This window comes from Phycodurus eques, chromosome 21, assembly GCF_024500275.1.
Source record: "Phycodurus eques isolate BA_2022a chromosome 21, UOR_Pequ_1.1, whole genome shotgun sequence".
Taxonomy (NCBI): domain Eukaryota; kingdom Metazoa; phylum Chordata; class Actinopteri; order Syngnathiformes; family Syngnathidae; genus Phycodurus; species Phycodurus eques.
In genome coordinates this window covers 13,311,767-13,339,020 of record NC_084545.1, presented here as the reverse complement: position 1 = coordinate 13,339,020, position 27,254 = coordinate 13,311,767, and the positions used below count along the sequence as shown (strand labels likewise).

At 39.2% G+C, this 27,254-nt stretch overlaps 1 protein-coding gene across 1 annotated transcript in view; it reads right to left on the bottom strand.

Moving 5' to 3' along the window:
- Positions 1-27,254, bottom strand: part of ctnnd2a (catenin (cadherin-associated protein), delta 2a) — a 215,704-nt gene that overhangs the window by 131,499 nt on the left and 56,951 nt on the right. Inside the window, exon 4 of the mRNA XM_061666667.1 lies at positions 15,221-15,333. Coding sequence (XP_061522651.1) covers positions 15,221-15,333 — 113 coding nt within the window. The remainder of the gene's footprint in view (positions 1-15,220; positions 15,334-27,254) is intronic.

Sequence of the window (27,254 nt, the reverse complement as noted above, 5' to 3'; positions counted from 1 at the left end):
TGGTTGTGTCCCCAAAAAAGCCAGAGGTAATCCTTAAAATGCTCACTATACCGAAGTTTCACAGGATTTGCATAACATCATTGTCAAGTTTTTCGTTTTCGTTGGAGGCAAAAAGGTGGTAGAACCCAAGTGCAGGGATGCAGGAAGTGTGAGTGTGAGAATCTCAAAATGATATTTAATTCCAAAAACAAAGGCAAACAAGGATCATGGAGGCAGAAAATGCTAAATTAACAAAATCCAAAAAGCAAGGTTCCAAGTAACAAAAGAAGCAAGGGATTAACTAATCAAAACAAAACAACATGACTTGGGAAACATGGCTTTCAGCTACAGACGATTCAGCAGACGACATTCGACAATGAATCAACAAGCACTGAATGAAACCAGGGAACTAAATACAAATAGATAAGACGAGGAACACCTGGACAAGACACAATTGGCTGGGGGGAGCTGCTTGGTTGACACAAGGGAGAAGGTTGACGAGAACAGGTGGACACAATCACTAAACACACACACGACATGAACGACATAGGACACGGGAAAACATGAAACAAAATTAAACATAATCTAAACTAAAACACAGACGATGACCATCATGCATCATCATGGTGGTTTGAACTTCAAGTTCTCTTTGACTGTTAAGAAGTATTTTTCTGCAACATTTGGGTCACACTCCAAATTATACCACTTTTTAAGACTAACATGTCACACCAGTTTTAAAAAGTGTAAAAAGAGTAAAACATGTATTGCATGTGACACAAGCCACAAGAATATAATTATGGTAGTAACAATGTTGATCACCTTGATGGTATTAGAGTGTGACCACAGATTTTCTTCTGCAATGCATCTCGCACTTTTCATTTGAAATTAAACCTGACATTTTTTCTAATCCGCTTCCAATTAATCCTGTTATGAATTTTTCTCTCTTGGACAGATGAAAATGTCACGGTATGCATCCACACAAAAATACAAACATGCTCTAAACATGCATTTTAAAAGCTTATTGAGTTTGTGTGAGCAACAAAACATTCCTTCACATATTTCTACATAAATGCATAATAACTTACTTTTCCAAACATTACATGAGCACCAATATCCAAAGGAGTTAAGTAGACAATGCCCATACATTCTGAATGTTTTATGTAATTAAGTTACTCAGAACTTGAGGACAGCAGAGCCCACTCAGCACATCTCAGCATTTTGGAAGTGGGGGGAAAAAAACAAATTGACATTATTATTGTACATCCCTGGCACATTTTTCATCTGCTTTGCACCTATACAGTGCTCTGCAGGGCGAACCAGTATAATTTGTGATGTGAATATACAAAAACAGCAATCCATTATCTTTCTGCTACGGACCAGTGAGTGAGGATAAAAGTTGTTGAATAGTTATCAGGTGCCATGTTATATAATGTTTGGGCTAAAATGATCCTTTCTACAATTTGTCTAATGGCCTTTTTCCAACAAGTGTGTACTTTTTAGACATGTTGATTTTCAACATTCACTGTCAATGTTTTGGTTGCAGTGTTCCTCTCACTTTTCTGCGCCTGCCTCCCTGGCATTGAACCATGGTTGCTTCTTATCTATTCGCACCAATATCTGGTGTTGGGGGAAGATAAGCATTCATTTGCATGTTTAATGAACCAAACACCCCCGATTACCCTCAGCGTGGGGACACACACGTGCACACGATACAAACACAGGCATGCAAACACACACAGACACACACGCACACAATGCTACCAATGCCCTAAAGGCCTCCATCTCCTTGCCGCTGACATGGAGTCACCAGCTGCTGACTCCTACAGGAATAAACATGGCCCATTTATCCAGCTTCACATTCACAACTTGAATGACAGGCACATGGACATTTGGTTGGAGCATCTCATAGCAAAACAACCCTGACATCATTTGACATCTTGGAAAGAAACCAATTCATCTCCCTAATAAAAAATCAGGCTAAAAATGCTATCGTAAGAAACTGAGTCAGATTATGTCTGTGTTTTTAGTCGAGGAATATGGTATCCTCTTCATTTGTGATAAGTGTATCTGGTGGCTATCGCATTACTAGAGGGCCCACGGAAGAAGTAACTGGCAACACTGAATCTGAAAATGGCATCCGTTTTTCTTGTTCAGGTCAAATTTTTATGCCAAGTTGTTAACAGTTTATTAATCAATTGTTACAAACTTTGCTTATTGTTAATTGCATAGTAGACAGAAGTAAGTACCTTTAAATTGAATATTACGTCATCATTGTTCAAAATTCAGGGCTTGAACCTATGTTTATTTGAACCTCTAAAGCGAAAATACATGTACATGTAAACAAAAATGTGGCCATAATTAAAAAAGCTGATTTAGCAAAACCAATTTGAAATTTGGATTCAGCACAACAAAATTGCCGTCAATCAGCTAAAAAATTACGATAAATTTAAACAATAATAATAAATTTGTTATTGACAAGTGTAAAAATACATATTGAAAAAAGTCAAAACCATTAACATAATCTATTGTAATGATGAATGATAAAGGAATGCAATTATTAATGCTAAAAGTTTTATTACACTAAGTTAGCATCCAATAAGTTTACTTTTGTCACTTAAATATTTGTTTTAAATTATCACCATACTTTATTATAAGTATACTGTATATGATTAAACGTCTTTATTTGGCTAATTGGTAACAAGGGCACACAGATTGTACTCTGCAATGCAATGCAGTAAAATCAAACAGCAGCAAATAAAAATGTGATTAGGAAGGATAAACTAATACTACTATTACTATTACTACCACTATGCTTGCTACTATAACTACTACCACTACTAATACTACTAACAATAATAATAATGATAACAATAATAATAAAACAACAATAATAATATCGATGCCATTGCAATATTTTTAAGAACAGTTTAACTGCTTCACAGTAGCCTTTTATTGTAATTAAAATATAGCCAACAATTGGCATGCTAATGTTCAGTCAAGTCAAATGGCTTGTTTCCACCACACACTGTACAATGTTGTGCCAGTATATTAAAAACAGCATTTCCTAAAGCCCAAAGATGTAATCTAAGAGACAAATAGATAGAAGTGTGTGATGAAAGCACACAGAGAGAAGCAGACATAAAGATAGACAGTGGGCCCAACAGCCGGGTGAGAGATGTGTCCACCTGCCACCATTTTTCTCTCATCCCCTCCTGGAAATTATCATCAGTCATTAGGAGGGAGCACGACTCCTGGTATTATTAATCACACACCCACATTCACACACACATACACATACATACAAACTCGAACATGAGGGCATATTATAAGGTGTAAGTCTGTGGCCTATAATTTGAGTTCTCGCTATGCAGCGTTTTGCTGAGCTTATAAAACCGCCTCCAGCTAATGGTGTGATGGATCCCTCTATTATCACCCAACTTGGGAGAGGAGCGTGAGCTATAGTGAGATAAAGGAATCTAATTGGATAGTATTTTAGTCCTGGCAAAAACAGGGAAGTGACCAGGGACAAAAAAAGGAGTACGTAAAAAGCACTAAAATGATAACTGCAAGTTAAAGTCAAAATGTGGTCGGTATCCGTCGGTCCCATTCATTACATGAAATCATACATGAGCCCTTTTAGCCTATTTCATGTTTAAGAAATGTGCAAAGGTATGAGAAAATCACTAGTTACATTTTCAGGAAATGAAGAACAAAACAAATGCTTGAAGTTTGTAATTTGGTAAACATGCATTTATCACAATCCTTTACAATTCAAATACCATCCCATTATTTCAAAATGGCATCACGTAATTCGGTCAAAGATTATCCAAAGTCTTAAAGGCAAATTCATATTTCCTTTATGCTCCACCAAATACTGTACTACCATTTGCTATAGCTCTTAACTGTGCGAAAGTTGTGAGAGGTATCAAAAGAACTGAACTACCACCTTTGGCCCCCAAGCACAGTATAGCTGAACCTAAACATTGCAGCAATTGCTCTGTGTTCAGCTGTCACTTACATTGCAAAACAGTAAACAGAAGAACATAAACAGAAGATATCAATGACATTAATTAAGGATTCATTGTATTTTTCCTTCAATGTTGTTGCTTTTATCTTAAATTGTTTTTACTTTTTGCCTTACATGTGTGCCTTTTTGGAAAATAGTCAACTCTGTCATGGGTTCAGAGGTAAATTTCACTGCATGCATATACACGCACACACGTACTCATGGATCTCGTTTGATGTTCATCCTGCATCTGATACTCACAAAAATGAGCAGGGACGCATAAAGTATGATCATTCTGTGTCCACAGACGCACAGCATTGCTTAACTACATATGTGTGTGTGTTGCTGAGGTGCTTCAGCGAATCATTATTCTCAAAAAAGTATGATTACTATCTTGGTGCTAGCCAATCAGAGGCAGACTAGGGTGGGTTTTCATTCCGTAAATACAATGAACACAAGACATTCTGGACTTGACCAATTTTCATCGTCGTGGTAACACCCGGGCGCTGCACACAACTGGGAGACTTTAGGGAAAGTCAACAATTGATTACGTTCGCTAGCCCGTGCACTAACTAGCTAGCAAGCTAAGGAGTTAAACAGCTCGCTCAGGCTCGCTCGATCGTGGCGACATAGTTTAAAACAAAGGTCACTAACTGACGCACAGCAGTCCCATACAGACCCATGCCATAGCAAAAAAAAAAAGTAAGGTAATGATTCAAGTCATACGGGCTCTTCTATTTTAAGCGACGCAACATTACAGGCTTCACGGTAGTGACGAACCGTACCGACCAGTCACATGCGTGTTCAGCCACCCCCTTCAGCCATTCAAATCTGCATCTCAGGTGGTAATCACTGACTGCGCACAGTTTCAGTCAGAGACGAGCAAAAACGTAGCAGGGGAGAGAGAAAGACACCAGGCGTGGAAGTTGAGTTAAAGACGGAGAAAGATCAGATAATAACCAACAAAACAAGAGAACATTTGGAACAAATGGAACAGACAAAGAGTCATCTTTGATTCTACTTCTCAGTGGGAAGTTCCCACTGGGGAGCACTTATTAAAAGGGCATACAGTGTATGTGAAACGCCATTATGAAACAAAACAAAGGTTTTGAACAAACATAACCTCTAAAATGGTTCAGTTGTTAAGATTTGTTAAATTAAAATATGCAAAATTGTTTTAGACTTGGCAGCACGGTGGACGACATCTGCCTCATAGTTCTGAGGACCCGGGTTCAAATCCGGCCTCGCCTGTGTGGAGTTTGCACGTTCTCCCTGTGCCTGCATGGGTTTTCTCCGGGTACTCCCACATCCCAAAAACATACGTGGTAGTTTAATTAAAGACTGAATTGCCCGTAGGTGTGAATGTGAATGTGTTGTTTGTTTACAGTATATGTGCCCTGCATATGTCTTGCGACCAGTTCAGGATGCCTCTTGCCCGAAGATAGCTGCGATAGGCCCCAGCACACCCGCAACCCTAGTGAGGAGAAGCGGTACAGAAAATTAATGGATGGATGGATAATATATATATATATATATATATATATATATATATATATATATATATATATATATATATATTGTTTAGTGTGAAGCAGTGTTGCTAGGCATAAAAATGTATCCCCACCAAAATTATACGGTAATATATGTAAATGGAGAAGGTTCATAGTCAAAGCCCCCCTTAAACCAATCTCCACCCCCCTAAACAAATATTGTTCTCTACTAAATTTCCTGCAAAGTCTTTTTCCCGGTCTCCGTGATTCTTCAAGTCAGTGTAAATTTACTGTTTTCCCTCGTCTGCTCCCTGTGAATTGTGGATTAAGACAACAGTAAAATCTGAACATTACCTGACCTGCTATCTGTGGATTTATCACTATTGCATCTTCTGGGCCAAGACCAAGCTATCTTCTAAGCCTGAACCGCTCTATCGTGGAGTGTGAAGTGACTGCCCTTAACAGCACTGAATGCAGGCTTTGATTTGACCTGTCACAATTCATGTCAGATTGAGTATTAAAATGTTTTCAACTTTCCTGGTGTGCTTCATTTGGGTGCTAAGCCACACTCGCTCCGCGAAAATGTTCTTATTCTATTGAGAGAAAAAATTACAGATGCAGAGCACTGCTCTCACTATGCCGTACGTTGATTGATTGACAGAGGACGATCACTCCCGTGTGGCTGCAGGAATGGGAGGGGAGGAATGCTAAAGATTTCTCAAACAAAGGTTATTTTTTTCTGCTTCTTGCCAAAAAGAAATCACACTAGATGTTTGATGTCCTCCAATGTTGTCCTTTGTTTACTGTGTTGTCTTCCAAACTGTGGCAAACTGAACTGTACTTACTACTTCGAAAAACATGGCTATAGTGCACCACTATTGGTGTGTAATTTTATGACATTTCCTCAAGAGAATAATTAATCCCCTTGCACACAGTTGGGGAAGCATGTGTGCATGCAGACTAACTCATGGGGTTTTCTCCTGATTTCCTTTTCACACACTAACACAAACACTCACAAATACAATCTATAACTTTTACTTTCAACTGACCTTCTCATTGGGGGGGTTGGCAGATGTGTAAACTACAAGCTGTTATCGCTTGAGGACATGAACTTTACACCTCACACCTCTCAGTAATCACATCTTTGTGTGACTGAGCTTTATATTTGCGCTTGATGCGTTCAAGCAAGCAAAGCAACGTATAATTCCCAAACTGTCTATGACTGGTGATAAAGATGCTTCATATTTCTTCTCCGTCACTCCTTCCACGTTATTGATAGATGATAGAAAAAAAACTTTTATTACACAGCAGGAAATTCAAACAGTCAGCTCCCCAATTCCACTCCAGGCACGACTTTACCTTCATCTATTTTTTAATAATGTTATTAATTATTCCATATGTGTGCAGCATAATAGCTAAATGCTGCTTCACCATGTTTGCTTTGGACTCTGTGCGCCACTATTTGACCTGAGTCTGTCGATCTCAGAGCCCTGCTGGGTTTATATTCCATTAGCATTCCATTCATGTATTCAGGACCAAAACCGTTTTGTGATTTATAGACCAGTAGAAGAACTTTAAAATCTATTCTAAAGCTGACTGGAAGCCAGTTTAAAGAGTTTAGAATTGGAGTAATATGCTCTGACCTCTTTAGTTCTGGTCAGAACCTGAGCTGCAGCATTCTGAACAGCTGTTTAATGCTCTTTTTAGGGAGTCCAGTCAGAAGACCATTACAATAGTCAAGTCTAGTTGAGATAAAAGCTTGGATGAGCTTCCCCTGGTCTCTCTGTTCTTCAGATGGTAGAAGGCAGTTTTAGTAATTGATTTGATATAACTGTTGAAAGTCATGTCGGAATCTACCAGAACACAAAGGTTTCGGACTTGGTCTGTTACCAAAAACAATTATCTCAGTTTTGTTGTGGTTTAATTGAAGAAAATTTGGGCTCATCCAGATATTTATCTGTTTTAGACAGTGACACAACACCTCATATATATATATATATATATATATATATATATATATATATATACATATATATATATTTATTTATATATATACACACACATATAAATGTATATATACACACACACATATAGGCGGCACGGTGAACAACTGGTTAGCACATCTGCCTCACAGTTCTGAAGACCCGGGTTCAAATCTGGCCTCGCCCGTGTGGAGTTTTGCATGTTGTCCCCGTGCCTGGGTGGGTTTTCTCCGGGTACTCCGGTTTCCTCCCACATTCCAAAAACGTGCTTGGTAGGTAAATTGAAGCCTCTAAATTGTCCGTAGGCGTGCATCTGAGTGTGAATTGTTGTGTTTTTATACAGTATGTGCCCTGCGATTGGCTGGCGACCAGTCTGTACCCCGCCGCTTGCCATATATATATATATACATAAACCAATCTCAGACGAGTCAAGTGTCTCAGAGACACTTGTCGTCACACTATAGAACAAGTGAGTGTATGTATGTATAAACCAGTTAAGTGAAATAGTAACAATAAAAAAGGCAAGGAATGATAAAGGCTAGAGAGCAATTGGGCAGAGGACAAATGAAGGAGAAACTGAGACAAGGAGAAGAAGCAAGAACTACAGAGCCAGATACCAGGAAAAAAATACTAATAATAAATCAATGAAGCCATTCTGTGTGCGCTGCCATAGGGTAATGAAAGCTATCTATTAGTTTCTCTCATTCCTTTCTTTTTTCCATTTCCTATACCTCTTTGCTGTGTTACCACCCCCAGCATGGATACAGCTTTCTCTCTCTCTCTCTTTAACAACTCCATAGCAGAGCATTGACTTAAAAATCCCATTTGTTTCGCTCAAGTTGACTCATCATCCGCAAACTACCTGCAGGGGCTACTTAACTTTGCTATCTGACCTATTGGGTTTTAAATAATTGCTCAATTAAAGTGGACTTTCAAATGTGTCTGCATTTGATGACAAGTTCACAAAAACAGAACACACTATAATGGTTACAACTGACCCCAGATGCTTGCATACAATTTATTGTTAAATACATGTCATAAGGAATTGTGCTTTTGTTTTGTTTTATTTTTGTTTTTTTTCTTTTTTGTTGTTTTGTAGATCTATACAGTACTGTACATTTCCTTATATTGACCACACAATTTTATATGACAAAGAGTATTGCCTCACTTGTCAACAAAAGTTATTAAACTACATTGCAAAACTACAATTCCATTTAAAGTGCAGGACTGAACAATGCTAACCTGGATCCAATTAAACACATTTATAGATACCCATCCCTTGCATATGCCTAAATGTTGTTAGTAGGTGACAAGCATTACTGACTGAGAAATGATATGTGCCCTGCAATTGGCTGGCAACCAGTTCAGGGTGTACCCAGCCGGGATAGGCGCCAGCACGCTCGCGACCCTAGTGAGGATAAGCGGTATGGAAAACGAATGCATGAATAATAACAATAACAATGACTTATTATTACTTATTATAAAATACTATTTTTGGTCCATTCTAAACCTTTAAGAAAGTTTTGTCAAAATTATTTACCGGTAAGTAGTTTTTGCAGAGACCTGATGACTGTCAGACAAAGTGAGTTGAAAGCATGAATTCCTTTGTGGCAGTTTCTCATGCAGCCCATTCTAATCTTTGCACCACTTGGTTTTTTATCTTTTTTTTCTTGGCATTTCCAACTGAGCTAAACCAAGTGTAAGTAATGTGATTGAGCTTTTTTAAAAAGAGGCCCAAAGCTCTCCGCAGCCAGTCAGGCACACACCAGACAGCAGGAGCAAGGAGTTTCCCCAATGGCTGCCATTTACAACTAATGTTAGAAAAATGACAAATTAGCCCCCGTTTGGTGGCACGTGCCTGCATGAGAACATGTCATTTCTACAAGCAAATGTGTTTCCTTGCTATAAAAAGCCGCGGTGTTGCATGCCAGCAGATCACAGTGTGAACAGATGTTCGCCGGGATGGTCCCACAACAGCGCTGTGCACTACATTCTTTCAGCTCAACAATTCTGCAAGGAGATGCCAGAATTCTTTGACTGAATACAACATACACAGGAAGGCTCACAATGTACTGACAAACCCTTTCTTGCTACACAACCAGAGGAGGTACAGAGCCCACATATACTGTATATACTGTAGGTAACTTGCACTCTATAACTCAGAACAGTGATAAATAAATGCATGCGATTATCTTCAAACATGTATAAGGTTGGAAACTAATCTATAATTTCACTTTATAGGGACTTTAAGTGTCAAACTGTAGACTCTCTGTCACGGCTGCTGTTTCAGCACACTGAATCCAGCCCGTGTCCGTGTGTGTGCGTGTGTTTTTGTGTGCGTGTGTGTGTGTTTCATGAGTGCTTTGACGTGTTGGAGTCTAGCAGCTGCACCTTGCATTCCTGCAATAAAACTTTATTCACAAACTCACCTGCCTGTCCTCTCTGCATCTGGGTCCAACTTGCAACCTGAATCCTGACACTCTCAGGCCATAACATCAGGTACACAAGGAGACTAATATACTCTAAAACAAGATACCTTTGAAGATAACTTTGAAAGGTAGTCATTACATTGGAGTTTGAATTGTTTACAAAAGTAAAATTAAATATGTCAAAGCTGTATTGGTGTTTGTCCATTTATTAACAGGCCACTGTCTCTTTGACTGAAGTAGCATTTTGATTGTTTGACTTTGATTAGTGATGGGAAGCGTCCATCGTGACTCAAACAGAAAAAAAACAAAAAATGATGTCCAAGATCAAAAGTAAGGAGTTCTGTCTTTGTTTATTTATTAATTTAGCAGGCTACCTCCGGCCTAACAAAGAGCAACTTGAGATGGGAAGAATGAACCATTTTTTTGAAGAAAATACTGCGAAATGAATTATATGATTTATGATAATAGCTTAGATTTATCATAGCTGACATTTATATAGCACATTTCACAGACCCCAAGACCACTTTACATAAAGTAGACAGACAAGAACACAGAAACAAAGAACACTAGACAAAAGCTGAGTGAAACAGGTGGGTTTCGAGTTTTCGTTTAAAAAAATGTCTATAAACTATTCACAGTGACATTCACACCTAACCTAACGTGCATGTTTTGGGGATGTGGGAGGAATCTGTAATGTCAGAAGAAATCCCATGCAAGCACAGGAAGAAAATGTGAACTCCACAAAGAAACGCCTGAGCTCAGATTCAAACTCTGATTCACAAAACTGGGAGGCAAGTACTACTCCAACTCCTTTTCAAAAACCAAACTTTGTATAAATTAATTTAAATAGGTGGAGTTGTGTTTGGTTGTCTGTTTGTTAGTTAACAGACTTCTTTCTGGTCCATGGATTAGATCTAATTGGATCATGCAGGTGTACCTAATTAAGTGTCTGGTCAAGGTTAACAGGTTATTTGCAGTACATAGACTCTTCTCTCTACCTGACCCAAACTATTCCTTTCTTTTCATTGCCTTCAAATGATTCCTTCCTTTTAATTTCCTTACGAGTTACTGTAACATATAAGAAACATCTCAACATATTTAGATGCAGTCTGTCATAGCGTGCCGGATGAAGGAAAGGAAAATGAGCAGTGATGTTACAAAAAGGTTAGCGCTGCCATTGAATGTTAGCGGATTGCCTCTGATCATTCACAGTCATATCGTAGATGCTCTTATCTATACTTAGGCTGGGAACAATTGGAATAAAAGGATAACGTCAATCAAGGCAGTGAGACGAAATAAAGCCAGACAAATTCACATATGAGCTCTGGTGTGATGCACAGACAGGCACGTCAAACGCACATCACACATTGGAGTTAACGCGCATTGACAAGTTTAAGTGCACGCAGGGATCAACATTGACTCGGCGGCATAATAAGCTCCTGGCGGGCATAAGCGCAACTAATCCTCTAGATCTGGGGTGATTACCATGGGATGACGCAACCATGAGACTGCAGACAGACTACTGCTGCCCCCCCACACAAACACACACACGCATACATGCAGACATTATCAAAAGCATCAAGTAAATGTATTCCTGATGCACACAACAACTGCCCAATAATAGCGCTTTCACAAGAAAACAACATTTCATTTTGCCTTCTAATTTTATTTGTATCCTAAGTAGATATTGTGTTAAAGCAACTGGCCCTGTGTTGGGTTGTTCGAGTAATACGTCGTACAGTAGACATCATTTTATAGTGGCTGCAATACAAGGCATGTTATAATATGTATTTCAAACCCAAACAACACGATCAGAGTTTTCACAAAGAGAGAGAGGGTTGAAGGACAAGTCTTGGCTGCTTCACCATGACAACACGCCTGCTCACAATGCCCTGAGCACCTGACAGTTCCTGGCCGAGTAAAACATCACCTTGCTACAGAAACATACCTAGGCACCCGAGCTGGCTCCGTGTGAAATTAACGACATCGAGATGGCCATAATGACGGAGCAGCATTGGATTCCAGAAGAATCCTTCTTGGACTGCATAAAAGGCATGGCAGAGAAGGCTGGAAATATGTATATATATATATATACTTAGATTTAGTATACACATACACATATAAACATACAACCCCATTTCCAATGAAGTTGGGATGTTGTGTTGAACATAAATAAAAAAAGAATACAATGATTTGCAAATCATGTTCAACCTATATTTAATTGAATACACTGCAAAGACAATACAAAGATATTTAATGTTCAAACTGATCAACTTTATTGTTTTTAGCAAATAATCATTAACTTAGAATTTTATGGCTGCAACACATTCCAAAAAAGCTGGGACAGGTTCATGTTTACCACTGTGGTACATCACCTTTTCTTTTAACAACATTCAATAAACGTTTGGGAACTGAGGATCCTAATTGTTGAAGCTTTGTAGGTGGAATTCTTTCCCATTCTTGCTTGATGCACAGCTTCAGCTGTTCAACAGTCCGGGCTCTCCGTTGTCATATTTTACGCTTCATAATGCGCCACACATTTTCAATGGGAGACAGGTGTGGACTGCAGGCAGGCCAGTCTAGTCCCTGCACTCTTTTACTACAAAGCCACGCTGTTGTAATACGTGCAGAATGTGGTTTGGCATTGTCTTGCTGAAAGAAGCAGGGGCGTCCATGAAAAAGACGTTGCTTGGATGCAGCATATGTTTCTCCAAAACCTGTATGTACGTTTGAGCATTAATGGTGCCTTCACAGATGTGTAAGTTACCCATGCCATTGGCACTAACACAGCCCCATACCATCACAGCTGCTGGCTTTTGAACTTTGCGTCCATAACAGTTCGGATGGTTCTTTTCCTCTTTGGCCCGGAGGACACGATGTTCACAATTTCCATAAGCAATTTGAAATGTGGACTCGTCGGACCACAGAACACTTTTCCACTTTGCATCAGTCCATCTTAGATGAGCTCGGGCCCAGAGAAGCCGGCGGCGTTTCTGGGTGTTGTTGATAAATGGCTTTTGCTTTGCATAGTAGAGTTTCTAGTTGCACTTACGGATGTAGCGCCGAACTGTATTTACTGGCATTGGTTTTCTGAAGTGTTCCTGAGCCCATGTGGTGATATCCTTTACACATTGATGTCGGTTTTTGATGCTAAGGGATCGAAGGTCACGGGCATTCAATGTTGATTTTCGGCCTTGCCGCTTACATGCAGTGATTTCTCCAGATTCTCTGAACCTTTTGATGATATTATGGACCATAGATGACAAAATCCCTAAATTTCTTGCAATTGTACATTGAGGAACATTGTCCTTAAACTGTTTGACTACTTTCTCACGCACTTGTTCACAAAGCGGTGAACCTCACCCCATCTCTGCTTGTGAATGAGTGAGCAATTCAGGGAAACTCCTTTTATACCCAATCATGGCACCCACCTGTTCCCAATGAGCCTGTTCACCTGTGGGATGTTCCAAACAGGTGTTTGATGAGCATTCCTCAACTTTCGCAGTCTTTTTTACCACCTGTACCAGCTTTTTTGGAACGTGTTGCAGCCATAAAATTCCAAGTTAATGATTATTTGCTAAAAACAACCAAGTTTATCAGTTTGAACATTAAATATCTTGTCTTTTTAGTGTATTCAATTAAATATAGGTTGAACGTGATTTGCAAATCATTGTATTCTGTTTTTATTTATGTTTAACAAAACGTCCCAACTTCATTGGAATTGGGGTTGTACCTGTTTATAATGCTTAATGTCGAAGTGTGTGTGTGTGTGTGTGTGTGTGTGTGTGTGTGTGAGAGAGAGAGAGAGAGAGACTGAAACAGAGAGAGCTGGCCGCGCAAACACACTATGCAGTGTGTAGGTGAATAATGGGCTCTTTTGCACGTTTAAGTATAAGAGATAGATTAATGAATTAGTTGGTTGGTAGAACACTAGTATTATTGAGTTGCTGTATGCCACCACCAACCCCCCCTGTAAACCACCCCCACCCACCCCCCACCCCTGTGGTAAACCGAAACTTACCAGCCCCTCACTGTGAGAAAACCTAACAAGTTCTGAACATGGAGAAAAAAATGGCCAAAATCCCACGTCACACTGTGTTTTTGGCAAACAGGGCTGCTGTGGTTGCCAGGAACATAGTGTAAATTCATGTTTTTGGGCTGTTAGAAGCAGCTGGAGAACCCGTGGAAACCCCACGCAAGCACGGGGAGAACATGCAAATTGAACAAAGTTAGGTTGCAGCCCAGATTTGAACCTCCTTGAACCTGCCTAGAAAATAATTGAAATTGAATTAATAAGATCCTGGGTCTAACTGTCGGCATAATAAATCTATGAGGAACACAAAGTTATAAAATGGACAGGCAAAGTAATTAACATCTTAACATTCTTAACTGTCACACAAAGATAACACCGCTTTTAAAGTACAGTATACTGTTCATAAATATGGTTGTAATCATGCTGGAATCACTAAAATACAAAGAAAAAACAAAGAACGATGCTCACCAAACTGAAGATTATGAGATATGAACAAGATTTGTTGAGGTCTTTTAAGATATGCAAAGATCTTGAGATCTGTTATTTTTTAGTCTGTGTTAGCTCCTAAATTGAAGTATTTTTAAGGACAGTTATTTTATAGATAGGAAGAATTAATGGATTCTAAATCATATAATCTCTAGCCATGTTTATACATTATAGAGCAGTTATCTATTTAAGCTATTATAATGATGGTCTAACACATTGATTCCCAACCAAGGTGTCGTGGCACACTAGCACAGAGATATCATTATTCAGAGGTGCCATGGGAAGTTATTCAATTGCATTTAATTTGGCTAAAAATGATTTGTACGGTATTTTTCTTCAATGACATTTTTACGGTATTTTTCTTTTTTGTGGCATTATTGTTATGAAAGGGCTTTTTGTTTCCTGTTGTTCTAATCAATTCTTGTCTGTTGCGTTATCATTAGTTTATATCTACTATTCATTAATCGTATTTTTTCTAAATTAGGTCTCAGGGTGGCACATGTCTCATATGGGTCTTGAGGCGAAAACGTTCGTGAAACGCTGCTTGAATGAAAACCCATGATACCCTAAGCCTTTTGCACAGTATGAAATGCAGGATTAGGTATACAATGTTAAAGTCTCAGCCATGATGGACATCTTTGCATTCATTGTATTGATAGCATACAGTATATGAGAAACTGGAGCGGACTCACACCCACACACTCACGCAGACATTGTTTTCACAAGCCCAGCAACTATCACCAGATCACCAGATAGGTGATACGACACCCAGTCACCTCCACAAGCAAAGAAAAAAAAGGGTCTTGAATTGTTACCTGATGCTGCTCATGCTGCCAGCCTCTGATCCCAGCTTGCATCTCTCGAGTTGGGAGGCAACAATCTGACGCTCGGCCTCAAGTTCCCGGGTCAGGCGCTCAAACTGTAGCTCCTGCAGAAGAACAGGGGAGACAGTGTATGTCAAAAAAAAAAAAAAAAAGTGCAAGAGGGAAAAGGGAAGAAGAGGTTCTGTAAGATTGCTAGGAAACAGGTCACATATTTTGATTGAAAATAAGACATTGTTGTACGTCTCAATGGAAATGTACATAATGGCTGTGGGCTGGGATATTACAGCCCACTTACATTACAGGTCAAAAGCCAATTATGTCTGAAATAAGACATCGTCATTTTCCATTTGTTGGTGACACATTATTGGTAAACGTGTACCAATAATTACACAAAATGTCCCAAAAATTTTTTTTCAAAAAGCTCCTGGCTGCAAAGTGTTTCTCCACATCACTTATACTTTAACACGGACACATCTGCTTTCTTAAATCATTATACAGACTGTAACGCTGTCATTTTACTGAAAAGTATGCTCATATGCAAAGTAGTTTGTTCAGGCAACGCACGAAGTGATGCAATGTTTGCCTCGAGTCATGTAGACGGCACGCTGCAATGCAACGTCTGAAATGAGGTGTCATCATAGTATTTAACTAAGATGGAATTGGCGTGTGAGAAAAGGTGGGAGGAGTTGTGATTGGTTGAAAATAGTCCAAATGCAAAAAAGGCTCATAATTCTTTTGTCGACATTGTCACTTGAATAGTTGAAGCGCTTCTCCTGAAAGTGAATAAATTAACCACGTTTGTGAATTTCCTCCATGGATTGTGCTAACTGCACATGGATGTATCATTTAAGGATTGGATTAAGTATTTTTGCCCAAACTGTATCGAGAATATAGTGAAAAATAACAAAGAAGTGGTTTTCTGTAAGGGAGCTGATCACAACAATGTCCTTTAAAGCTACTCTACTTATAAATGGATCATGGATTGGTTTTCCTTCAATTCTCAATATTTCAGTGCATGTGAACAATGGAAAGAGGTTTTTACTAATTTAAACTATTTTAGTATTTTGGCAAAGCTAAAGATGAAAGTGCTTTTCATTAAGCCCAACAGTGTGTGGATGATAAAACAAAATCTAGTTAATATAAATAAAGTGTGCATCATTTGGTGCTAAGGTTTGATTTTGATAATGTTTTGGTTAGGGTGCTTCATTTTTTTTCTTTCAGAATACGGGAATTGGGTATGTGGTTTTGCGAATTGTATTCAGAATTCTGTATAAAACCAGCCTAGTTTGCACAATTCGGTTTTACCAATTAGGAAAAAAAACATTAAGATTGATTGACAATTGGACTTTTAAAGTCAAATTAGAATTCCACATCTTCAACATCCACACCGAATTATACATGAATAACCAATTTTTCCCTCAAATCTGACTATTTTCTAGCATCATGAGTGTCACTTTAATTAGAAAATCGACACATGCGCAGGACCATAAAGGGACAACCTCAGTGTCTTATAGGGATGCACAATTAATCGCATTTTAATCGTGATCGTGATTTTGGCTGCCATGATTAAATGAGCCTGATCATCGGCAATTTTTTTACAATTAAAATGCGGGCGCTGCTTCATATGAAAAGTGCTTCCTTTCTAGCAGTGCCCGCAACCTAGTCAGCCAGCCACCAGGGCGCGAACTTAAGGTTTAGGCTTCATTAAGGGCCAGCATCGCGTTTCGTGGCCAACTTCAAAATAAAGCTTAAAATGGCATTGCTGCCAAAAGCAGGAATATAAGAAGCTTGTATTTTGAAGTTGGCCCTCTCAGCACGTTGGCAGAAAGGCGGAGTATCACGGTAAGATACTATTAACAATGGCTGTAGCGGCTGACTTGGCTTCAACTTTTCGGCTCGCCTAACCACAGTAAAAAAAAAAAAACGCCTGAAGTACAGTAATAGAGGGAAATCACAACTAGCGAGTTCTTTGCAGTTTGTGACCGTGCACATCGGACCAAATCCTTCCTTGACAATTCACTATATTGATGACGGGGATTTTCAAATGAAAAGCTTACACCCTAATGTTATTGCATTTTATGCATTAATTGTATTTGCTTCCATTAAGTTGCAATTTATCATTGGACTTTGTAATAGCATTTATTCAGTTAGCCATTGGTAAAGTTGAATTTTTGGGGGTACATTTACGTTTTTTATTAGTAGCTATCATTTATTCTTATTTCAAGATTCATTTTGCACTTAAAACTGTTACATATTGTTTGTCGAAAAGTAGAGCAATAAAATAAAGATTTTCATGAAGAACATGAGGAATATCCGTGACTAATAATCGTGATTATTATTTTAGCCATAATTGTACAGCCCTGGGGTCTTACGTTTAGGACAGATCCTACGAAAATCCTTGTGAAAGTAGCATCATACCAGCTACTACGTGTTTTCAATTCAAAGTGAAGTGACGTGTTACGAAGATATCGGGCTTACCTGTAAAGTATGCTATATTATGTATGAGAGAGAGAGAGTGAGAGAGACAGAGAGAGAGAGAGAGAGAGAGAGAGAGGGAGAGAGAGAGCGTTGTAATGAGCCTGTGTGCTGGTCTGATTGGTTTTCAAAGCCATTTCAAGCGCTGAATGGCTTGATCCCCCAGTCGCTATCTCAAGTCTCTAAACTCAATCCCCTCAACTCCTCAACATTACAGCACAGTGCAATGCAATTCATCTCCCCAAACATTCTCAGGAAGCACTTACTCATCAATATGCACCCTTTCTTGCCCCTTTTCTTATGCCACCCACTTTCTTTAAAGGTTTGTCATATGCTGCCAAGGAAGAGTGTTGATGATTTTCAGACAACACTAACTAGCAGGTCCAGTCACCCCAGTGATTCGCAAAGATTGAGACTGGTGATTCGAGTGTGGTCTATCCAACAGCAAGAACCTTTAATTTGATATCACAGGGGTCTTTATTTTATGAAGGAGAGGCCTTGCTTTGTACCGCTGCTCCTTTTTTTCCCAAACTGCTTTGTCGTCTTGTTTGCCACAGCGGCAAATCCTCAAGGTATCAAAATGGGAAAAAAAGCAGAATTATGGAAATTAATGACACAATGCCTCAGGATCTTCCGAGCCTTCTAAGGTATCCTGGGATAACAACTCACTACTGTAGCAGATAGGAGACTTGTTTGTATCATATCAGATGACGAAATTATATATTTTCTTGTATTAAGTGCCATGTTGGTGATATATGATGGGAAGAATTAATTTGATAAGCACCTGATAATAGTGACTAAAATTTAATTTTTAGCAACAGGTGATTCTTTTAGCAATATCATGGTAATACAGTACTGATAAGCATGATCATTTCGGTCATTACCATGCAGAATAAAGTTAACCTACACAATGCACAATACAAGAAATGCAACATAAAACCTCACCTTTACAAAGATAATGCACAGATTATTATTGTGGTTGTAGTCACGGTGTGGAATTGCACTATATCATATTGAGATGTCACATATATTTTGGTTAACTTTTTTAGTAACATGAAAAGGACATAATATTATATTATCACACATATACTGAAAATATTAAAGTCAAAGTTCAATACGTAAAATACACTGTTAGACATTTCACAGAGTTTTTACAGTGACTTATTATTTTTTTTAAAAGACGCTGAGTAGTCTGACTAGGATTCTGGAGTCATGCACCACATCATGCATTGTACTCATACACCAGCTGCGAATCATTATTTGCTTACTTTTGATTAGCTTACCTGAATCAGGTGACACTCTGCGAAAGCAGCAACTGGCTCCGGTCTATTGACCTCGACAATGAGCTTCCTCCAATGCAAACATACTGCGACTACCAAACCGACATGTACAGTATATGGGTGTTTATTTGATTTCGGGCACTTTTGATTTTCGTTTCTGTCATCACCAACACGCTGCACTATGTGATGACGTAATGACATTTCATAGTTTTTAGCTAACTGTGCTATGCTGGTAGAGTTAGCTTAAATTTTTATTTTAGCTAGCAAGTCCTGTATAACATTTTTATATGATTATCAAGTTTTTACAGGAAAATCTTGAAACAGATTAACACTACAAGTCGTTTGGTAATGACATGCAATAAATATATTATGACTTAAGGGTACAAATCAGGAAAAAACTTACTATTCCAGTTATCCAAATTTCTGACTTCTCTCTGCCCTAGCATGTGCTTGAGTGACAAGACAAAATGACACAGGGTATTAAAGAATCCGATTTTCAATCAACATTATTGATCTGAAAATGGTCAATGTGGCGGTAATGACAGCAACTTTAAGGGACAGACATATTTTAGTAAAAAAATAAACGACATAATTTGAATTGTTTTGTATATATGATGAGAAATCATTAATTCTATTATATTTTAAGGAATTTATGGTAAAAGTTACACTATTTTAGCATTTTTTAGTAGAAAGACAGAGCTTCATATATCCAAACCCTGTGCAAGGGACAGGGTGAAAACAGGTAAAATACCACCATAAAACCGCTCAAGAAATGTGAAAATATACAAATAATAACATGAAATTTTAGACAACACTTATAATTAGGCACGCCCACTGCTGGTTATTGAAAAAAATCTATGTAAATATATTTTTCTTTAAATTTTACATCAAGGGCACAAAAAGGCCCATAATCAAATAAACACCCATATACGAGAAGCATATACAACAATGATTTTCTGCAACGGTGCCACGTTGTTAGTGTTGAGTATTTCTACATAATCGATTTTTATGATCATTCTTTCTTGTGTTATTGTATTTTCTTGCATGTGTCTCTTGTTATTGACACTGAAATGCTTAAACACTGTGGAGCCATGAATGTTAGAATGCATGCTGGGAACATATATCACAGTACACTTCGACATTGCTGTAAATTATAGTTATTTACCACATACCATGCAATTAATTCCGTGAGCTTTCCCACAATACTGCAATAATTACCGTACCGTAAGATTAAAATTGTGATAAAACCAAACTGTGAGATATAGCAAATATTTGCATGCACTTGACTGAACAGGGCAAGCTCAAGTTTGCCACGGGCAAGCAAAAATGTTGGGCAAGTGCCCAAAAAAGTTAACTTCGAGCCCTATAATTGAACTAGTTCAACATTTCCGATCGTTTGTCCTGACTTTTTCTTAGAAGATCAGGAAGGAAGAAACATTAACACACCCCACACCACACGATAAAGATTCAGTGACATGGGAGAAATGAGGGCATTGCTGGCTTTGATTAGAAAAGAAGAAAACTGCTCAAATTAGGTCTGAATATCGGTATGTGTGTACTCTGCTTTACCATGCCCAACCAAAGGTGGGGAACTTTGTTCTCCTCCACTGTATGCTGATGTTTGTTAGCGAGTTTTGTTTGTACAATAGCCGTGGTCCAGCTATCAGAGCTTTGAATTGGATAAATAGCAGCCATCCCCTGTCACTTTGTTAGTATAAAAAAAACTAACAAAAACACAATGTGTCTCTTTCCACGCTGGAGACAAATGATCCTGCTAGCAACCATAAAAATGCTGCATGGCGTCTGCGCTTGATGGTCTCTGTGTGTGTCTGAAGATAAGGCCCAATCATTATAAAGTGGCCTATGGATAGCTATTAGCGGGGCTGTTTTTGGATGGGAGACAAAAGGCTATCAAACAGAGCTCTGACCTTCTCTTTGAGACGTGATGCTCCCTCACTCAACCCTTCTTTCTCAGAGGAAAACAATTGTGGAAAAAAAGGAGTGGTGAAAATGACGCGTGAATGCGAGCTGGTGAAAAGGTCACACTGCTCTGCTCTGTCACCCCATGCATACTGAACCCCTCCCCCACCACCCCATACACACACACAAACACACACACACACACACGTCATTGTTACTTTATTCAAGGGTTCACATTTCAGAGACTTCTTCGTGCCCCTCCTTTAGCGCTCGTCACCACTTTAATGAGTACAAAGTCGAGCCGGGTAGGTGGGCCAATACCTGGAGGCGAGGACAGTGAGGTGACTGTGGTGATGAAAGTCACATGAGATGATGGCCAACGGGAGGATACTTGATGCTCCCCTTCTATATATTGAAGATAGAGAGGGGAGGGGATGAGTGGAAGAAGAAAGGCCCCCAACCATATGACCTCTCACTCAACTCAGCGTGACTGTTTTTTTTCATCACGTTTTGTAAACTTTTTAAAAATCATCATCCGCTTTTTAGGCGCAAGTCTGTAATCGACATCCTGCAATATTCGAGGCACAGCATCTATTAGAGCAAAGGTCGCTATTTAACCTATATTATTTATTTAAGTATTCTACTTTAAATTTTATATAACCAAATTGGTTTTCCGGGGGTTTTTCCTTGCCCAGATAAGGGCTTGAGAACATGGGATGTTGTCGAATGAAACGAGCTTCATCTCTGTGAAGTATGGGCTTGTAAAGATGAATTTAATATTGATGTTATACGGCCGACTGGTTAGCACATCTGCGTCACAGTTCTGAGGATCGCGGTTCAAATCCCAGCCCCGCCTGTGTGAAGTTAGCATGTTCTCCCCGTGCCTGCGTGGGTTTTCTCCGGGTACTCCGGTTTCCTCCCCCTTCCCAAAAACATGTGTGGTAGGTTGAATGAAGACTCATTAATCGGCTGATGAATCGGATATCGCAATTTTATTCTGCCAAATATTGGGATTGGCACCGGCGTATAAAAATTCATATTGCTTGAGCCCAACTTACAATGGATAGAAGCAACGGCCAAACTGGAGAATTTGAATTGATTTCGCCCAATGGCACTTTGTACTTTGTTTTACAAAATCCATAATAAGAACTCATAGTATTTAAGACACTTCAGCTCAAAACAGAGCAAGACTTTTTTCCACTAAGACTTGTAAACTAGGAAAAACATGGATGATATTAAAGATGAATTCTGCAGGTCATTTGCAGCAAAATCTCAAAAGAATTCTCTTTAAAGTAAACAGGAACTGAAACTGTTACATCATCAATGTAAAGAAAATAGGACTTTATCAGTCATTATTAAATATTGAAAGAGTGCTCATTAATTATCAGCATGTTTGAGAAACATCTAAACCTGAACATGTAAAGCATACTAAACATCTTGACGACTTAGATGTAATCTTTCATCTTACTTTTAATGAGGCTGAACTCGCAGTGAGCCACAGCCCAATAAACAACCAAAATTAGATCCTTTCCTATAAAAGGGAAAGTAAGCATCCAGCCTCCGCCATGCTTCAATAAGTCCTTCCCAATTCCCAGGTGCTAGAATTGAGCAGGTGTACCTGATGTGACAGCGTCTCACACTTTCTACGATGTAAAATTATCTGAAATACAAAGAAACAAAATCCTTCTTGACAAGAAAGCTAAAACAGCTTCTTTAAAAAGTAAGCGACTTTGGGCTGTGAACGGACACGCTGATGTATACAAATAGAGACTTTGCAAAAATCCTCATCGAGAACCCTGTCAGTTCTGTTTTGGGGATAGCTGTTGCTTATTTAACTCAGAGGCGCTGTTCCAGAAAACAGCCTTACAGCACATGTTTGAAATAGATGGAGCTTCATCACATTTTGGGAGGATGATGTGCGGTGACGCTTTCGTGCATCTCCACTGAAGCGCCTTTAAATGCTGTCTTGTACAGACGACAGCTCTGTAGTCAATTATAGCATCTGAAATATATGATTTTACCTCCACTTCTCCTGTCTCGAGGCGCTAGACAATAGCACAGTTTGCCTCTTCATACTGTAAGTGTACAGCATTACCTCTTCAGACTGCTATATATTTGTTCTGTTTGACACCAGTTTTAGATGCATCAAATTGGAGTATACCTTTAGAAAGGCAGAGATCTGAGATGCAAGACTGCGAGCAGCAGGCCCATAACAGTTTTCTATGCATTATATATATTCAACACACAAACACAGCAATACGCTGACAGATCTCCCCCTCATTAAATTATTTAGGAGCTTAGTGGGCAAAATGAAAACATCTCTCTTTGTCTCTCCGTTCGCTCTGACTGCTGTCATCCATGGTCCTGCCTGCTTTTCCAGTGTGGGTGTGTGTGTGTGTGTGCATGTGTACAATTGCATGCATTTGACTACTGTAAATAGGAAACCATGAGTCTTGCCAAGCCCGCGACCCTAGTGAGGATAAGCGGTAAAGAAAATGGATGGATGGATGGATGGACTCTTGCCAAAAGAAGATGTAGGTGCAGACTCAGCTTCCTTTATCTTTATGGAGGCTTTGGTGTCACTAGTTACATGCACAATCCTGTAAAAATGTAAATGCTCTGAATTTAATATGGCCTTTAGCTTTAAAAGTGGCATGATTTTTATTTAGTAAAGTCAATAAGGGCTCAGAAAAAAAGGGATGAGGGTGCAATTTTTGCAATCTAAAAACTAAACATTGGCTGTGAAACACTAAAGCCATTCAAATTGTCTACTTTGTTTCATCCCATGTCATGTCAAATCAATTTGATAATTCTATGAAGTATTTGGATAAAATGTGCTCAGATTTTTTCATTAATTCATTCATTTTCAACACCGCTTATCCTGGTTAGGGTTGCTGAGCGCTGAAGCCTATCACAGCTATTGTCGGGCGAGAGGCGGGGCACACCCTGAACTGGTCGCCAGTCAGTCACAGGGCACTCTCAGAATTAATTATTATTGATTTTCTTTAAAGTATGCAGTTTGCACTTGAGTGATACAAAGCAAATCGAAGTTCAGGCAAAGGCACAGTTTTTAACCATTGTTAAAATTCTAATCATAACATCATATAATTGCACTTGTTAACAAACAGATATGTGTAAACAAAGGAGACTTTTAAATGGCAGCACCTTAAATGAGCAGCAGCTTTTGTTCACGTCATTTACCTTGTTCGTCCATTTTCTAAATGGCTTTTGCATGCATGATTGAATGAGTGTGTTGGTGAGGTGCTTTAGTGATTAAATCATCTGTGATTATATGTCTCCAGTAACAGATTGTCTAGACTTCACATGCAGGTCACGAAACAATCTCAAAACTCTCTCTCTGGGGAATGCAGTCGGAAAGTTCCAAATTATTTCACTTCTGATAGATTATACAATTACTAGCTATTATTTAAAAATGGCTATTAGCAGTACACCTATAGGGCTAGTTCAGTATTAAAAATGGCCACAAAATCAGGTACACTGTTGTGACCCGTGGTGGAAAACTACAGTGCATCATGTGGAGAAGTTTCTACTAGTATTTTTCCCATAATATAGCTCAGCCCTCACATTTGTTAGAATGTAGTTAGTTTAGCTTCTGTGCAGGCAGTAGAATTATGTATTGTTCATCTTCTTCCAGCTTTTATATCACAATTGCAGCTAATAATAAGGCATGATTTGTGTATTGGTAAATCCAGTAGAAGCCTACTAATGAAGTGTGGACAAATTTATTGTTTCCGATCTATTGGCCTATTGGACAGTCTCGAAGAGCATCATGTCAAGTGTCATCTAATTTAATGTTTGTATTTTTATATTTACCTAATAGACTGACTTCATTACAGTAAGTCATATCATTTGTCTTCAGCGACCATGACAAATTTGCAAAACATAATGGGAAAGGTTTTTAACTGCCTGACACCACATATTTATTACCGTATTTTCACGACCATAAGGCGCACTTAAAAGTCTTACATTTTCTCAAAAATGGACGGGGCGCCTTACAATGGGGGGCGCCTTATGTGTGCACCGAGTTTCAAAATCTGTAAAGGTTGTTGTGTGACTTTGATGAGCGCTCCGCTTGACTGACTGGGAGCATTTCCTGCCAGCTCGCTGCTTATATAGAGGAAAGGCGGACGTGACTGAGGACAGCATGTACACGTTAAAGGGGGTAGGGTGCGCGTGAAAGTGGACGCTAAAGGCACGCCCCCAGTAGGTATATATTGGCTAAGAACCCCCGAAAATGGCACCTACGAAGAGACACGCTTACGAAGCACAGTTTAAACCGCAAGCTATCAGTTACACGGAGGAACATGGGAATCGAGCAGCCACGAGAGAATTCAAGATCAACGAATCCATGGTTCGCACGTGGATGCCTGCGTTAAGGTACCTGCTTTGACTGTTGTCCGAGCTTTCGCGAAAGCCGGCATCATTGCTGAACAATCACCCGGCAACGAGACTGACTCCAACAATGACGAGAGGGAACCCGGCATGTTTGATGGCGAAATTGCCCAACTGTTCATTTCGGGTACAGAAGATGAGGACTTTGATGGATTTGTGGATGAGGATTGATAAAAAAAATAACATGAGTACATTGTTAAATACTTAAATAAAGTACAACCGAACTCACTGTTTACATTGTTAAAGACTTCAATAAAGTACACCCGAACTCAGTTTTGCTCCTGCTGCCTTTTTAAAAACATACGCTAGCATATATGCTAGCGTATGTTTTAGCGTGCATGCATGCTACCGTATGTTTTAAGATAGCATATGTTTTACCATGCCTGCACCCAATAATACGGTGCGCCTTATGTATGTGTTAAATAGAAATAGACCCTGTAACTGTAAGTTCAACAATAAGGTCTTACCAAGGTCAAATTGTGTTTTGAAAGGTACTAGAAATCCCTACACTGGATTAGGGAGTAATCGATCAACGTCTGTAGCCCCGTGTATAACACGGGGGGAAACGGGGCCGGGGGTTGGGAGTGGGGCATTCACGTGTAGATGTACATCAGTGTTTCACAGCAGCGTTACGGTTCATGCTCCCCTAGTATGGATTTGGCCGCAGACAAAATGTCATTTGGAAAATGTCATCGCCTAAATGCCATTGCGGCTCTGCATGTGTCCAAGTGTGTGTGTGTGTGTGTGTGTGTGTGTGTGTGTTTGTGTTTGTGTGTGTTCATGTGTGTCTATGTGTGTGTGAGCGCAGGTGCCTGCGTGCGTGTGTGTGATTGATCTGTATAGGTAAGAAGGACAGTTAGGTACAGAGGTGTTTAGATCTCTGGGGGTATCAGTAAGAAGATATTTCGGTAGGGAAGTATGTAGGTTGGATGGGCAGGTAGGCAGGCACATAAATTGGTTGCTTTTTGGACGGATAGGTAGATGGGTCGTTGAGTGTTGGGTGTGGAAATAGGTCAAATAGTTGTTTCTGTGAATGTGTAGGATAGATAGTCAAGAAGGTGTTGAGATGGGTTTGTGGGAGAATTTACAGACTTTTTTCCCCACAAAAAGCTGATTTCCAATTTTCCTTTCCTGGGATAAGTGTTATCTCTCCTGAAAACAAATACGGGCTTTTATCATTTTTTTCCAGCATTAACTAGTATCAAAAGAAAGAATAGAATTAATATTTTCTTCACAGCTAGAGTAGAAATAAATTTGTCAAAATTTGACATCAATAAATGAACACAAATGTTCTCTTTGGGATTAATGTGCCACAACACAACTGTCACTAAAGGTAAATTGAATAACACTAACTTTTGTCCCTGAAAATGTCAACAAAATGGGATCTTACACATTAGGGACGGCGCTACAGCGGGGTTAGGGGGTGCTAAACCCCTGTCAAATATCCTTGTAGCCCCGGTTAACCCCGCTAGAATTTTATTATTTATTTATTAATATTTAAATTTAACAAAACATTCAAAAGTTCAAAAATAGCCATTCTGCTCCAGTCCAATCCCCACCTCCGTGTTTGTGCTGCACCTGTACCACATGTGAGAGGAGCGGGAGGAGTCTTTCATTTACTCATGCGTTGGGTTAAGGCTAGCTAAGCTTCAGTCCGTTGCAACAATGATGAGAAAAACCCCCTTTTTTTTTTCAAAACAGAGTGCAGGTAGAAAATAAAAATGAAAATCCAGTCTCCTAGGGGGACAAAAAAGAAAGGGGGGTTAAAAAATGTGAGCCAGGTTCTGAAGGAGCACCGGAGCAGTCCATTGCTGCGAGCAGACACAGCTTAACTCAATAATCACCTGTTGATGAACCAAGGCAGCCTCTTCTTCAGTGTGGTATGATGATTACAAATGACTGAAATATTCTATCATACAGTAACTGCAGTCATGAAA